Source organism: Triticum dicoccoides, chromosome 2B (genome assembly GCF_002162155.2).
Source record: "Triticum dicoccoides isolate Atlit2015 ecotype Zavitan chromosome 2B, WEW_v2.0, whole genome shotgun sequence".
In the NCBI taxonomy this organism is placed as follows: Eukaryota; Viridiplantae; Streptophyta; class Magnoliopsida; order Poales; family Poaceae; genus Triticum; species Triticum dicoccoides.
In genome coordinates, this window is record NC_041383.1 from 442,352,283 (window position 1) to 442,368,728 (window position 16,446).

At 50.3% G+C, this 16,446-nt stretch overlaps 1 protein-coding gene across 1 annotated transcript; it reads right to left on the minus strand.

The window, feature by feature from the left end:
• Positions 1-1,278: 1,278 nt before the first annotated feature.
• On the minus strand, positions 1,279-5,186 carry LOC119364116 (membrane-anchored ubiquitin-fold protein 4). Its single transcript, XM_037629527.1, has 3 exons — positions 4,762-5,186; positions 2,915-3,085; positions 1,279-1,732 (listed from the first exon to the last, which is right to left on the minus strand). The coding sequence occupies exons 1-3, from the start codon at positions 4,958-4,960 to the stop codon at positions 1,677-1,679; spliced, it is 426 nt and encodes a 141-aa protein (XP_037485424.1). The 5' UTR covers positions 4,961-5,186; the 3' UTR covers positions 1,279-1,676.
• Positions 5,187-16,446: the final 11,260 nt, after the last annotated feature.

Consider the following 16,446-nt stretch of genomic DNA (forward strand, 5'->3'; position numbering starts at 1 on the left):
TCCACTGCGTCACGCTGCCGAGATCCGCCGCCATCAATGTGTAAGATGGAGCACCACTCCACCAAAGAAGTTGTCCACTGGTCCCTCGATCCCGTGTACACCTTCAAGAATGACGCCCCCAAGGGAGAAACGACACCAGAGCGCCGCCATCATCCGATCTACTGATCTAGGGTTTCCCTCAGAGGTAGCGAATAGAGGTCCGAAACTTCTCCATGGCGATGCCTTCAAGAAGGTAACGACACGAAAGAGTGCCAGCATCGCTGGTCTTGGCAACAAGCCGAGAATGAGATTTTTCACCCGGATCCGCTCGACAAACCTCCATCAAGCATCATGTGCACGGCTCGCCACCGATCTGAGCCGCCGCGTAGCGAGCGGGCCGCACCGGTCAGATCAGATATGTCTGAAGGCCAGACCACTCATTGCGCCGACCCGTCCACCAGGCCCTCCATGCCGCTGTCGGCGATCCAAGGTCAGATTGCCCGTCGCCGCAGATCCGGTCGCCGCCACCGAACACAGCCAACGCCGCTGCCCGCAGCAAGGACGGTCGTCGCACTCGCAGTCATCGCCACCCGAGGAAGGGCCGGCCGCCGCGCCGCCGCCGGTCAAGGCAGGGACGCCCGCTGCGTCGCCAAGGCCAGATCGGCTGCGCCCCTTCACACCGTGGGGCTCCGCACCATCCCCATGGTGTAGGAGAGGGGGAGGCCCCCGCCACCGCCGCCGGTCCCTGGGCTATAGGCCGGCAACGTCCTTTGGTGGCAGCAGAGGGAGGGAAAGAAGGAGAGCCCCTGATGGCTAGGGTTTCGTCCCCACCCGAGCAGGTAGGTGACACGGGGGGTCATGGGCCACCATTTGAGATTTCAGAAATTGTTATGGCCCTAGCCCATTTATTTCTAACGAGACCGAAGGATCTCTTGCATGGGCGAGATATAGCCTCGGCGTCCATATCCATCGCCGCAGATGGACGACCCCAACCGTGGGCATGTCCCAACCCCTCTCGTGCAATCTGCATTACTTCTTGTCACGGCGAAGCAAGGCCCCAGTGCATAGCACGAGCCTTCCTGTAACCCCGTTGCTATGATTCAGACCCATCGTCGGTTGCTGGAGTTGAGTTCTGCAACAGCATTTTTCTTCAACTTGAAATCCCAGCAATTTTGGTGCACATGAACTTCAGATGATTTTTGCTCAAACTGAAGTGGGTGACCAAGTTGTGACTCACCCAGCCCAACAAATACTGAAAGAAAAGGTGCAAGACCCAAGTACGGAATGAAGCATGAAAGATGAACAGGGAACAAGGAGTAAAACATCATTTCACAGAGTCTCAAGTGAGAACAAACAATCAGGTTGCGTGACACACCCAACAACCTTGACCCTTTTTAACCCAACTTAGCACGGCCACGAACAACAGGTCCTTCCCCTCCACAACAGCAACAGCACCAGCAATGTGTGTGTATCTTGTACATCATATAGAAACATCCTTTGTTGGGTAAAACAAGACAAAGTGACGCTATTGCCCTAGCGACAGAGGGACTGGACCGACTCTTGTGTAGTATCTAGCTTACAGTTACAATATCACCTCACAACAATACACGACACATCTTGGGTGCTGGATGTTCCTCTTCTGTCCAGTCGTTTCTCTTGGCGGGCACACAAATTATTGTCGACGGTACACTTGACATTCATAGTATAGTACAAGAGCAGCGAGTGGTCTTAGGCAACTTGTTCGTCTTCTTGTCTGACACAAACAAGTTAATATAATTCAGCAAAATGAACGAGACTGACATTCCTCTGAAATTTGAACTGTACGAGGCACACCGTACTGCCTCGTACTGTTCTTATTTCACAAGTTACTACCTAAGTACCCAACGGTCGAAATGCTAAAATAGAATATGTTCATCTAATTTCGGCAAGTGGTCTCCGTACTCAACCACCTTAGGTATACAGATCACAAATCATGGAAATGGAAATGGTCTGGTTACCATCAACTGAAAGGTGAAAGGCAACTAAAATGTAACGTTACAAGGGCCAGCCAACCATTATCTCAGCCAAGGGCATGATTTTGACACTGAATGGCATAGGGTTGACGAATTAGTTCAAATTATGACTAGCCCAATCCAGGTGTTCTTTTAGTGGTTATTGTCATAATGTTTTATTATACTCCCTCCATTCCATAATGTAGTGCGCCCGCACTTTTCGAGATTTAAGTTTGACCATAAATTTAACCAATGTGAGAGACTGCGGCGGGAGCAAAAATTATACCATTGAAATAAATTTAACCAACGTGGGCGACTGCGGCGGGAGCAAAAATTATACCATTGAAATAAGTTTAACAAACGTGGGCAACTGCGGCAGGAGCAAAAATTACACCATTGAAGGGAGTATAACATTGCATCCAACGGCGTCCTATCTAAGTGTGAAGAAGCAGAATCTTACGCGCTTTAATGAGACATACATTTCAATGTAATTTCCGCTAATTTCTGCTGTACTGTCAAGTGGTTATTAGAGGGGATTAGACAGAAACCAAATCTGTGATCTGGCATCGTTGGTAAAGACCAGAATTTTATCTACGAATTACGGGACAGACAACAGGCTCACCAAACTGACTTCCCATGGATAGAAGCGCAGAGCTCCATGACTTTCATGTCAACATTTTCATATTTCATCCACAATCATTTTCTCTTCAGAGAATCAAAAGAACATTATTTTTCCTCGTGCAGATTCCACACATATGATGGCACATTAGTGATAGAATGAATGGTAGAAAGGAAACAAATGACTGATATGCACCCATTTGAAATTTTAAGACACAACTTGCATGGTGAAACAATGTTAATCAGTCTAAGTAAGACACACACACGGGAAGATTCAACAAGTCATAAGCAATGCTTTACACAAATATTACAAAGTTGCAGCTTACCTGGTTTTGACTTCGCGGATGATGGCTGGACAACGACATGCATTGTTATAACAGTGCTGGGAAGATCACCAAAAGGTGCTCTGCACTGTGCAATATTCTTGTCATTTTCTAGAATTTTGCCTCCACTTATCAGTTTCACATCATTAGCACTCTTTGGGACAATTGTTTTATCTACAAGCAGAATCATTACAGAATTAGAAATATTACACAAGCAGCGGAGGAGATATAACTATACTTGAAAAAAAAACTCAGAAATGCAGTACGAAAGTACATATGCAGCAAACTACCTAAAACCTTGGCAAAAATGCTACCCATACATCTTAAAATGCAGGATTTTAGGAATTTTATTACATCAAATTGAACAAAAATATTAACAGCAGCTAAATACAATTAGAACAGTTATCTTTACTGAAGCAATCATGATAAAATAAGAAGACAAATCACGGCATGTGCCTTGTGTGCAGGTAAGATAGAAACATGTATTGGTAGAAATTAGAACAAAATAGGGAAGTCAAGGCGGGATAAATTTTAAGGCAATGCTATGCAGAAGCGGTAAAGCTGTTGCCTTGTGACCATGAGGTCACGGGTTCGAGTCCTGGAAACAGCCTCTTGCAGAAATGTAGGGAAAGGCTGCGTACAGAAGACCCAAAGTGGTCGGACCCTTCCCCGAACCCTGCACAAGCAGGAGCTACGTGCACCAGGCTGCCCAATGCTATGCAGAAGTTAAGTTCGGATCAACAAGAATGTTCCATAATATCAGATCCTAAGCAAAGTTCCTGTCCCATTTGACAATATTGCCTTTTGAGAGAAGTACAAGTTAGATGTCTTAAAATCATAACGATCATTAGATTCATTGATCCACAATAACAGGGAGTACAAGCACACAAAGACAGCAGAACTAAGTGATAAACAAATGGAAATATAAAAACAATATGGCAAATGTAAGGCATGTGCTATTTAACACAGCACAAATGTATGAACCAATTTTTCACTCCCTACCAACAAAATAGATATGACATTCTTTTTAATATCCCTGTGGATGGAAATAGAATGTGATTAACACATGGTGGCTGCTGACAATGAAATACACAATGAGCTTCTCCAGTGTTTGTGGCTCCTAGAGCATCTTCCTGTTGGGCTCTCTGTGGTCTACTTCACAGCCTTCATCTTTGGCTTGCTATAGAGGCATAGAGTAATAATTTGAGCATCACATACTCACTATTGAACAATTTAAAAGATATCCTAAAGTGGAGTGCTGCGGTGCCCATTCAAGGAATTCATGGAAATAGTTGCATATTTGTTGGAAATCAGAGACATCCTGCACATCATGGGTTGTCAGCGTCCCACTTATCAAAACGGGCTATGGTAAAGCACATTAACATGTCTGCCTACATTATAGCCCCTAACATGTCTGCCTACATTATAGCCCCAAGCACGGCTCCTCCGCTGTTCGCTTAGACACCAAAGACCATCCTGGATTATTACCGTAAAAGAAGACATCTCCTATACACATCTGATACCTCTCTAATTTAAGCCGTACTTTAGAATATTAACGAGACCTAGCACTTGCTAGTTATAGAAGCACACCTATTTTCCCAAAATCAGACAAGCAACAAATCTTGCAGGCACCAAACAAGCAAATATAAAGAAGCATGAAGCTTGCTCATCACCCCTTATTCCAGTCTACTGTCGTCACGCAGAGGGAACAGACAAGCCTGGGTTCCTTTACAAATTTACTGGTGCAGATGGCACAGGCACAAACTAGAGCTTGCACAGAGACACCACACCACAAGAATCGCACCACATCGTGCGAGAATCAAGAGCTCAAGAGATTGAATCTTTAGGACCTTTGGGCCAGTCGGCAACGACACGGTCCTTGAGTGCGGCGACGGTGGTAGCAGCAGCGTTGCAGCGGATGGGGCCGATGTCAGAGCCGTCGAAGAGCCGGAACTTCACCTCTACCTCCTCCTCCTCCGCTCCCGCCCCTGCATCCGCTCTCTCTTCCTCTCTCGTTCCCTCCACCTTGGTCTCCTCCCCCTCGGCCATTTCTTGGCCTCCCACCAAGACCTCGAATACTCGCGGGACCCCGCGGGGAATCTGAGCTGGGCTCGGCTGCTCCAAGCAAGAACTTGCGAGCTCGGTGGGGGTAGAGACGGGAGGGATTCGGAGCTTGGTTTAGGGTTTGGTGGGAGGCAACGAGGGTAGGAGAGGAGGAGCAGGAGAGAAGAGGAGACGCTTTGCAACTGCAAAGGAAAGGTAGGAGAAAATTCTCTTCTCCTTTTCTCCCGTGAGATTGGTGGTTATTCCGGACTTGGTCTTTTTCTCCTGACTTTTTAATCTTTTTTACAATTTCCTGTATTTGTTATGACGTTTTTTTTCAGTATTGCTAAAGAATGCCATAAGGATTGCACATCTAAGTTAAAAACGTTTTACATTTTAGGACGAAGGGAATATGTCATTAATTTTACATAATTCTTTTCTCATATCTAGAACCATGCTTATTGTTACTTTGAGAAACAATATAACACCACCACACACCCACATATTGTCCACTTCGCTGAGTGCATATGACGTGCGTATACTTCTACATCATTATTTGACCTAAATATGTCAGCTTAATCAATTGTTGATTTGGAAGTATGCACACACATGACAGAAGAAAACATTGACGGAACCTAAACCGTCAGATTTTGATGTAGTGGGTCATAATTTAGATGTCTTGAAACGAGGATAACAGAGATACGGTGAATTTACTTAAGTTTAAGCTTTTCGAGGAAATAATAATCTACATCATGTTTGTGTTTACTACATTGGAATAAGTACAAAGTACAAGTATCTACCAAGTGATTTTTTAAGTTTTCTACAAGCCAGGGCCCTCAGTTTATACAGGTACGGGGGTTCTAGGGTATTAGGTATTAGTTGGCTACGTACAAGGAAGCAGAGTCCTTCACAGATCGTGTATGGAAAGTCTTATGGAACCTTCTCATTATATGCCATGGGCTGCCTGATGTGACCCATGTCTAAACCGACAAGGGAACCTCAGATCCCGTCCACCGAGTCAGGAGTCGACATGTTGAGAGGCCCCTTAGGGCATGTACAATGGTGCTATCATAAGAGTGCCACATAGGATAATGGCTGAGGTGGAAGAGAGATAAACCACATGAAAAGGTTTGCCTTTTCTTATTTAAGAGATTATCTCTTAGCAACAATTGTCTCGCCACGTATTTAGGGATATCTAGTTATTGAAGACAAGACTAGGAATAACCCATTGTGCATCACTTTTTATTGTCTTATCTAGATTAGGTCGCGGGACATAAGATAAGGCAGTCTTATTTAGGACAGTAAAATTGAGCCTCTTTCCGGCCTTTTCGCGCACTTAATGTATCTGACCGTTCGATTGAGTATCCACACATTTTTGGTCGTTGGATTTTTCTGTAATAGCTAGCTTCATGTGAGTGGGCCGACTGTCCTAAAAGGGCAACTACTCCGGTGGAAAAAACGAACTCTGTGGTTGATTGGCCCATTTGCACAAAGTAGACGTTTTGGCTAGCGTCGGCACAATGAAGTCCATCGATAAGGAAGATAAGGAAGAAAAAAAAAGGGGGCTAAGTCGTTCCTCTCGCGGCGGCGACGACTCAGTTCTTGCAGGCGTCAAAGGGGACTAGTGGATGACGCGCGCCTTGCTGCGCCTTTTTCATAGATGGAGTGTATTTTCCATGCTTGTGTTGTAGATATTTCTCACTGTTTGTTTGTTTGTTGGGATATTTGGCGTGTTTCTTCATTTTTCACTAAGCAACATACCGATATCTTGTCACCAAGGTCGGGAGCCCACCGAGCTTGCCGTCGCTGTTGTCGCGCGAGTCCCTGCCTCCTCCACTGTCGCTCTCCCAAAACTTACTGATGAACATGGCCAGGTCCATCTTGCTCTCGTGGTGTCTCACGAGCCCATCTCCGCCTTCACGTGTCCGCGGCCAATGCTCACCCACCGACGACCCCCCGCCCTCGCGTGGTGACACCCTCGTTGAAGAAGGGCCCTCCTTCGTTGAGCCCCACAGCGCCCGCCCTTGGCAGGGAACCGAACTCCTTGGCCACCAGAATCATGCCTTGAGTTCCTCCCGCCGAGGAATCAGGCCGTGCGGCAGCTCGAACAAATGATTCCCCGTCTAAACTCGAATGCGAACCGACCAAATCCAGTTGGGATGAGAAGGGAAGAGACCCTTGAATCCAAACCTCATGATGGTCGAGCATTTGAATTCGGAGTTGAGTAAAGGGATAATGGGGATATAGCTGCTCGACTAGCATCAACCTCCCTCAGAATCAAAGATTAGTAACAGAGGATTAGCAGTAGAGCAACGACAGTAATGTAGAGGATACTGGAGCAAGCGAGAGCGAGCGGCACCGGTGTAAATAAAGAAAGCAGAGGAGAGACCAACCTTGGATTTTGCTTTTGAGGCGGCGCGTGAGGAAACCAGGGAAGGACGTTGCCGCTTTGCGATTTGCCTCCTACTTCCTCCGGTCCTTTTTAGTCTGCATATAAGTTTTGTCTGAAGTTAAAGTATCTCTGCTTTGACCAAACTTATAGAAGAAAATATTAACATTCACAATACCAAATCAGTATGGTAAAATTAATTATGAAATGTAATTCCATAGTATATATATTTGGTACTGGAGATGTTGATATTTTCTAATATAGTTTTGGTCAAACTTTGTAGAATTTGACTTGATACAAATCTAATACGTAAAGTAAAAATGACCGGAGGAGTACACAGGTATTGGTGAATTTTTCTAAGAAGGAGTAGGCGGGTATTGGTGAATTTTTCTAAGAAGCGACACGAAGCAAATGTTTGACCAGCTCAGAACCAATTGACCATAGGGATCCACCTTGTAAAAAAACGCTCGAGCCTGGAGCAACATACCGATATATTGTCGGCGAGGTCGGGGAGCCCACCGAGCTTGCCATCACTACTGTGGCGCGAGTCCCTGCCTCCTCCACTGTCGCTCTCCAAAAACTTGCTGATGGACATGGCTCCCGTGTGAGGATATCATCTGCGACCTCGCCACGCGCCAATCCAACGCTCCCTTGCGCCAACTGCAATGACACCCACTGGTTTCGTGTTGCGCTCCGTCTCACAACTCGCCGGAGTCGCTATCCGCGACTTCCATACCCTCAGCCATCATCCTACATCTCCTCCAGGTCAGCGGTGCTTCAGCTTGCAGTTCTTGTCGTGCCCCATGCCCCCATGCGACCCGCCTCCTGATTCGAATTCAAGAATAACTGTAAGGTAGAATCTCTCCTCAATACCATTACAGTTCATGTATTCAGATTGAATCCTCTCAGCCGAACCTACACATGTGAATTGAAGTATTGTGAGATGTTCCAGATTTGTCTAGTTTGAAACTTTGAATCCTAACCGTGCAGAAGATTAATGAGACACTTTTTTAATATAAAATTAGCAGGACCCATGCAAAAATGTATAGTTGTAGTCGAGCATTAAGGTAAACATATACTGAACCTCTTCTATGGTCTGCAGATTCGGTTTGTGAGGTAGTGACAAAATATGTCTTTTAAACTTTACATCAATAATCGCAGAATACTACATGGATTTAAATTTTTTAGTCATGAAGGAGCCGACCCTTGATCGAATAGATGAATACATGAACTTATCAAGATGCTCATCTGAAGAATGTTCACAAATTATATGTTGCATGACATAGATAACTACATCAACCTTATTGGTTCTATGTAGTGTTTTTCAGTATGTTGCCTTTGCAATATGATAGTTTGCTTCTTCAGTTTGTGACCTTCACTATCATAATTATTATGTATAGGGTTCATGGAAGTTAAGATACCGGCATGTGTTTCCTTCTCAACAATGACCTTGCTAGGAGCATCATCACAACTGTCACCTACGGACTGACACCAGTAACCCATGGATCCACCATAATCTTTGTCTGCTCTATGGGCCACAAATGTTCTTCCTGGCTTAATTATGTGGTTTGTTCTGTAAGTTTTTTTTGTAGGTTCCATGATTGCCATAAGAAGAGTTTCAGTTTCGTCTCAATTCTTGGGACAGCTAGTAGAGATCTAACCCTTCTTCTTTTTTTTGAAAGACCTAGCTTTGAGGAGCTGGTGTTTTCGTGTTAATCATTGCAGGGGGAGTTGCGGGAAAAACAGGGGCATGGCACTGATCCACATATCAGAGATAGAGAAAAAACAAGGGAAAGAAAGGAAAAAGAAAAAAGACGAACGGCCTGACAGTCAGCCTATCCCTTCTGGAGGCAAGGAGAACTGGTGCATTAGGCAGGTTGCCCCAGCTTGTCGCCCTAGATCAATGCCTCTCCTGATTGCCTGTATGATCGCCGTCGCAGAGGGCTCCTTTTCTCTGAAAGTGCAGCTGTTGTGGTGCAACCAGATCTCCCAGAGCGTCAGCATCGCCAGCGATTTAATACCTTTTCTGAACTTTGGCCTTGAACGCTCCACAAACCCCAGCACCCGATCGGCTGCCGTTGCGTTGCCATCTTCAGGCTGCAGTCTCAGGGCCTCACAGCCGTGCCATGTCGACAGACTGTGCCAGAGCGAGGCAGTGAACGGGCATGTCCAGAAGACGTGCCCAGTAGTCTCGAGGTTGCGCATACAGAATTTGCAGAAGTATGAGTTTGGCCATCCTCGTCGTTGCAACCGGTCGTTACACCACAACCTGTTCAGCATCATCAACCAGCAGAACACCTTCAGCTTCTCGGGCGCCCATGTCTTACAGATGAGCTGTGGGAAGACCGAGCCATGGTTTGTCAGGAATTGCGCTCGATAAGCTGACGATGCCGTGTAGCAGCCACTGGCCTCTAGGTTCCATCTAATTTCATCCGCGCAGTCCAGGTTGAGAGAGATGGACGCAGTGCGCAGCAACCATGCCAAACTCACGCAGTCTTGCACCACCAGCTCGGTGCGTCCATGCGCTAGGTCCTGGATCCAGCGATCCTCATGCAGGGCATCGGCTACACACCTGTTCTTCCTCTTCGAATGCTGGTATAGGGCGGGAAACAGCACTCTGAGCGTGCCCATTGGCAGCCAGGAGCATGTCCAGAAGCTAGCAGTTCGGCCGTTTCCAATTGTGACTGAGGTAGCCGCACTGAAGAAAACCTTGTCTGCTTCCGAGCACGGCACTTCCATGCCCACCCACGGCCTTTCTGGGTGCTTCCACGTTAACCAGAGCCACCTTTGCCGTAGAGCTCTGCCGAAGCGCTCGAGGTCGATGATCCCCAGCCCCCCCTTGTCCAAAGGAGAGCAAACCTTGGACCAATTGACCTTGCATTTGCCACCGGAAAGCTCCTCATCCTATGCCCAAAGGAAATGTCGTCGTACCTTATCGATCTCTTTTTAAAACTTCTTCGGCATGCTAAGTACGGTGAGAGCGAAAGTAGGGACTGCGCTTAGAACTGCTCTGACAAGGACCCTCCTGCCGGCGATGGTCATGAGCCTTCCTTTCCACCTGGCCAGCCTTGCCCTAATCCGATCGAGGACGAATTGGAGGTGCACGATCCTGGTTCTGGTGAGGGTGAGAGGCAGCCCTAGGTATTTCATTGGGAACATAGCCATGGTTCCCCCATAACTCTGCAACACCTGCTAGATGTCAACCTCATCGCAACGAATCGGAGTTGCAGTTGATTTCTGACGATTGATCTTCAGACCTGTGGCTTCTCCAAACTTGTGCAGGATCTCTACTAAAGCATCCATCTCTGCCTTGTCCGAGTTCATGAAAATCACGGCATCGTCTGCGTAGAGGCTGACCCTTAGCTTGAGATCTCTCCTTGGTAACAGCTTGATCATCTGTTGCATTACCGTCTCATCGATCAGGCGCTGCAACGGGTCAATTGCAAGAATAAAAAGCAGTGGTGACAGCGGATCTCCCTTACGGAGCCCTTTCCGGTGCTTGATCCTGGTCCATGCCGATCCGTTTAGAAGGAACTGAGAGCTCAACGTCGAAAGCAACCATGCCACCCAATCCCTCCACCGAGCGCTGGAGCCCATCTGTTGCAGCAGCTCCAGTAGGTAATCCCAGGAAACACTGTCGAACGCCTTCGATATATCCAGTTTCAATAGCAGTGACGGTGTTTTGCTTCTGTGCAACGCTCGTACTCCATTTTGCACGTACAGGAAGCTGTCTTGGATGCACCTCTTCTTCATGAAGGCCGATTGCGCCGGAGAGACAATTATGTGAATCACTTTTGTCAGTCTGATTGACAGAACCTTGGTCACCAACTTGGCAAAAGAATGAATCAAACTGATCGGCCGAAAATCAGTCATTCTCACGGCACCCTCTTTTTTTGGCAGCAGCGCTACAAACACCGTGTTCAGCGCAGCTAGATTCCCCCTCGCAAGGCTGTAGAAGCGGTGGAACGCTGCCATGATGTCATCCTTGATGGTTGGCCAACAGGCTCTGAAGAAGGTGCCAATGAAACTGTCAGGCCCCGACGCTTTTTCTGCTGGTGACTGCAGAATTGCTGCCCAGACTTCGTCTTCAGAGAAAGGATTGTCCAACCCAGCAGCTTGCACCCTTGGCAACCGCAGCGCCTCCCAGTTTAGCGTGACACTCCGGCCTGTGGTAGCTTCCATCACTTTGCTAAAATGATCATGGATGGCTTGGGCCTTTTCTGCATGTGTTATTGCAATTCCATCATCGCTCTGTATGGAGTGAATGAAGTTCTTGCGCCTCCTGGAACTGAACTTGGCGTGAAAAAACTTGGTGCTAGCATCCCCCATTTTCAGCCAGAGCACCCTGGAGGCCTGCCTTTTCCTGGCTCTCTCGTGGCCGCCAGCCCACCAATCTCATCTTGAGCAGTCTGCACAGTGTAAATTCTGCAGTGACAAAGTTCTTGCTTCTTGAGCTACTTCTAACCGCAAGATGACCTTGCTGGCAATGTGGAACTGCAGCTTTGCATCACTGAAAAGGGAGTTGCTCCAAGTCTTCAGATCACGAGCAGTGCGGGTCAGCTTGGTTTGCAACCTTGAGAAAGCACAGCGCTGCTGAACTAACCTATTCCAAGCCCGCTCGACGGTGGCCTGAAAGTGCGGAAACTTAGGCCAGAAGGACTCAAAACGAAAACGAGCGGGGCGCTTAGGGGCATCGCACGGAGCTAGGATCAGCGGGCAATGATCAGAGCACGCCGTGGCAGAGGCCATCAGCCCATAAGCAGCGAATAGCAGCTCCCAGTTGACGTTGTAGAAAAATTTATCTATGCTAACCAATGTAGGGTTTAGCCGTTCGTTACTCCACGTGAAACGTCTATTCTTGCACTTGATCTCCCGCAAACAAGCCGAGTCTATCACAGCTCTAAACCTACCCATAGTGCGCCTATTTAAGTTGAAGTTGTTCTTGTCCCTAGCGTCGTAGATTACGTTGAAATCGCCTGTAAGAAGCCACGGCCCAGACGAGGGTGGCGCTGATCTAGCTAACTCACGTAGGAACTCATCCTTTCTAGCCTCGTCCGCTGGCCCGTAGACTGTGGTCAGCCAAAACGCAGTTGCCGAACGCAGGATGCTCACTTTTGCAGTGATTGCAAATTCTCCTACAGCGTGGGAAACGATCGAGACGATCTGGCTATCCCACAGAACTGTGATCCCTCCCCTGGTGCCTATCGCCGGAAGGACGATGCAGTCAGCCAGCCTCGCTCCTCCTACATCCTTGACTAGGGCCGGCGACCAGACATCAATTTTGGTTTCCTGGAGGCATAGTATCGCTGGATGGTGTGTTGTCGCCGTTTCACACACAACATCGCGTTTAGCCGGCATGTTCAGTCCTCGCACATTCCGGCTAAGAATTGGGCAGTGGTTGTCATCCATAAGGAAACCAAAGCATGCTCCAACGACTACTACTATCATTGATAAAGACCAAGGAGGGAAACAACCACACACATCCGCTTTCGAGGGAATGCTGGCGCCCTCCAATAGGCCCCAAACCGCGCCAGCATCGACTAAATCTACCAGCTAACCTGACCAGGACAGGAACAAGACCTAACTCAACCCAGCGGAAGGCTGGGCGCCGTTGGAGGCTACTAACATAAGCTGAAACTAACATGGTCACACTACGCCTTCATCGGCAGCTCCATCAGGTCCTGCCATCGCTGTAGCAACACGCAGCGCCTCGTGGTTGAGGCGGGTGAGCTTGGCGATGCAGGCAATGTCTTCGTCGGAGAGCGGCTCGTCAAACTTGCGCAGAAGCTTCTCAGCGGCCTTGGCGGTCATCTTCTCCTTGGGACCCAACAGGCCCAGCACACGTACCAGCCTGAGGGTTCCCCGTTGCGCCACCGGCACTGGGGATGGATTGGCCGCCTGCCTGGTGCTGCGACGAACGGGGGGCGGCGCAGCCCTGGTCTTGGGAGGGCCGGCGAATGGTGCACTGGCGCAGTGGGCACAAGTGGCGGCTTTGTTCCTTGGAAGAGGTCCTGCAGTGCAGCAGCTGCGTCTGCAGGTGTGGCCGCCGCGTCGAGCTGCAGGCAGCAGACCTGCTGGGTGACGGCGCCAAGCTGTATCTCGACAACTGTGGGGCGGGCCGGTTCGTTGCAGCTTAGGAGGCCCACCGCAGCAGTTGGGCCCGCTAGAGTCGGGCCGAAGGCGTCGAGCAGGCCCGTGGACTCGGCGTTGGCGTTGTTGACTTCTTCGTTGAAAAGCAGTGGCTCGGAGACGGCAGCTGCCACGTGAGCCTCCAGGTCAGCGGCCATGCAGTCGAAAGGTGGTGGCGGTGACAACGCTATCTTGGCGACGGCGAAGAAGTCCGCGATCGGATCGGCGGCTAGTGGCGCATCAACGGGCGCCTGAGGGGGCAGGGGCCGTGGGGCTTGGAGCAGGGCTAGCCCTGCACCCTCAGCATGGCGGCGGCCAGCGTTGTGGCGGCCCCTAGAGTTCTCGGAGCGGCGCTGGCCCGGAGGTGAGCGGCTGCGGCGACGCGAGGAGGCCTCCGTGTCCACCACCTTCTCCTTACCCGCCCGGCTGCGACCCAGGAGGGTGTCTTTCCAAGACCTGCGCCCGCCCTGGTCGTCCCCCTCGTCGTCCTTGCGGCCGCCACCGCGAGCACCTCTGCGGCACCCCACATCCACCATCGTGGCGAGCTGACGGCGGTGCTGCGGGTCACGTTGACCATCCTCCACGCCCTTCTTTCAGGAGGCCACCGGGATGATGTGCGGCATCGGCCTATCATCGTCATCCAAGTCCGAGGACGGCAGGCCGCTCTGAGCAGAGCGTGGCGACCGCGGCTCGTACGGGGTCCAGTCCTCGATGCGATTGACGTGGATGAGGACGTCGTGGCGGCTTGCTAACGGCGGCGCGACGACGACGCGGCCGGGCGGCGAGAAGCCCAGCATGTCCTCCACTCTGCCCGCCCCGCGCTGCATCAGCCAGAAGGTGTGCTTGGTCGGGATAAGGCCAACGTCCCAGATCCAGACCCAGCAGGCGAAGCTCTTGGTGTGGCTGCGCTCAAACGTGCGGCTGTCGAGTTGGTCGACACGACAGCCGAGCGCCTCCTCCGCCCCCTCCACAGACCAGAAGTGCTGCGGCATTTTTCGATGACGATGCGGACGTGGTAGTTGAACGTCTGGATCACGGCATGGTCATCTTCATGCCAGCGCTTGATGAAGAATTTGGCACCGTCGACCGTCAGCGCGCCCAGCTTGGCCACCTGCTCCTGGTGGACCGGCAGGTCGAAGATGATGAGGTAGTCCTCCGGGTCATGGCAGGTGATCCGCAGCTGGTGCGGTTGGATGCACAGCCGCGCCTCCAGCTCCTGGCCGACCGCCATGGCCGAGGAGGTGCGCCTGGCGTCCACCGCCGTGAGGAGCACGACCTGGCGCTTGAGGACGAAGACGGCGTGCTCCAGAGCGGGGGTGGACATGACCACCTTGCAGCTGTGGCACGGACGGCGCGCAGGGTCGGCGATGTGGGTGCCGTCCATGGCAGGTGACGGGGGCGCGGTGACGGTTGGTGGTGGAGATACGACAGCAGCAGCAGGGAAACGAAGCCTGTCCCGCACCGGCACCCGAGCAGAGGCCGCGGCGGGGTTGCGCCTGGGGTTCTGCGGACACTCCCGGCTGAAGTGGCCGGAGAGGTTGCAGATGATGCAGCAGATCGGGTCCCGGCAGTCCTTCCTACGGTGTTTCTTGCTCAGGCAATGGAAGGACTTTCCCCTGAACTGGCTTAAGAAGGCAGCCCGGCCAGCAGTCGCATTGAAGGCACCACGTCGGCCATGGATGGATGAAGAGGAGCACGTCCTATTGCCCGCAGGGCTAGAGCTGGGGCGCCGGCCTTTCCGGGACGAGACCAAAGTCCAACCGCGGTCCGGCTTCAGGGATGGTGAAGTGATGGAGGCCTCAGGCGCAACTACTATGGATTGAAGACGCGGTCGCTCCGAAAACGGCAAAGAGATGTGCTCCGCAGCAGGATCCGCTGGGCGGAGCAGGGCCGAGGCGGTGGAGCACTCCCCACGAAGCAAGATCCGCGGCGGGAGAACGGGATCTCGCGCATTGACGTCCATGGGCGGCTGGGAATCCGGCACCATGGATGGACCGGAGGACGCAGGCGATGCAGGCGTGGATCCGCGCCTGCTACCGCTAGCACTGGATCTACGGGAGCGGGGGCGGCCCATACCTCCAGCTGGGCGCTGCAGGCGGGGTGGGGGTGGTGGCCGCCGCGGCCGGAGTGGCCGGCGGCGCTGAGGGGCTAGGTTGGGCAGCTCACGACCCTAGGGGGGTGACCGCCGCGGCCGGAGCGGCCGGCGGCGTGGGAGGGGGAGGAGCGCTGCGCTGAGCGGAGCGGAGGTACTAGGAGCGAGGAAGAGCAAGTGGAACTGTTGTACTTAACCCTTCTTTTGATTATGTCAATTGCTTTGCTTATTTCTGTCAGCAAATTACCTCGCAATTCTTAATTTGGGCATTGCCGATATTCCGAACTCTTGATCCATGTATGCATCAGAGCAAGCGAGAACTGAATCCTCCATTTTCTTGGTGAATGTATGATGCGTTCCAGCCTTGGCGCCAAATTTTGGCATGCGTCTAACATATAATGGAAGTCATACTGTCGCCTTCATTGAAGCTCATTCGGAAGTGAAATGTTTGATGTTCTTTCTGAGATAGACAGATTGGTTTTTCTGAGCTAGCTGGTTCCAAAAGTGAGTTGCTGTTTTGGTACTTTGATCCATTTGCGGTGCTTGCAATCTCTTCTGTACAATCTTTGGCATTGCCTAACTTACGATTGCTTTTGAAGGGAAACAACATCCAGTCGGGTTCCCTTTTTGTCCAAACGATAGTTTCCAGGTCAAGAACATGTATTTGTGTTCCTGAAAGGAAAGTTGTACATTTACTTACAAATACAAATGTGTTTCCATTGGCACATTTTGGTTGTATTCTCATATGCATTTCTTCCCGAATATATTTCTAATGTGATTAATAAGTAAGGCTAGGTATCATCTTTCACAAATTTTTAAAGCTTCATGCACTACCACATCGTTTGGAAAGGCTTAGTTCAAGCACCAGATTATTTCTACTCT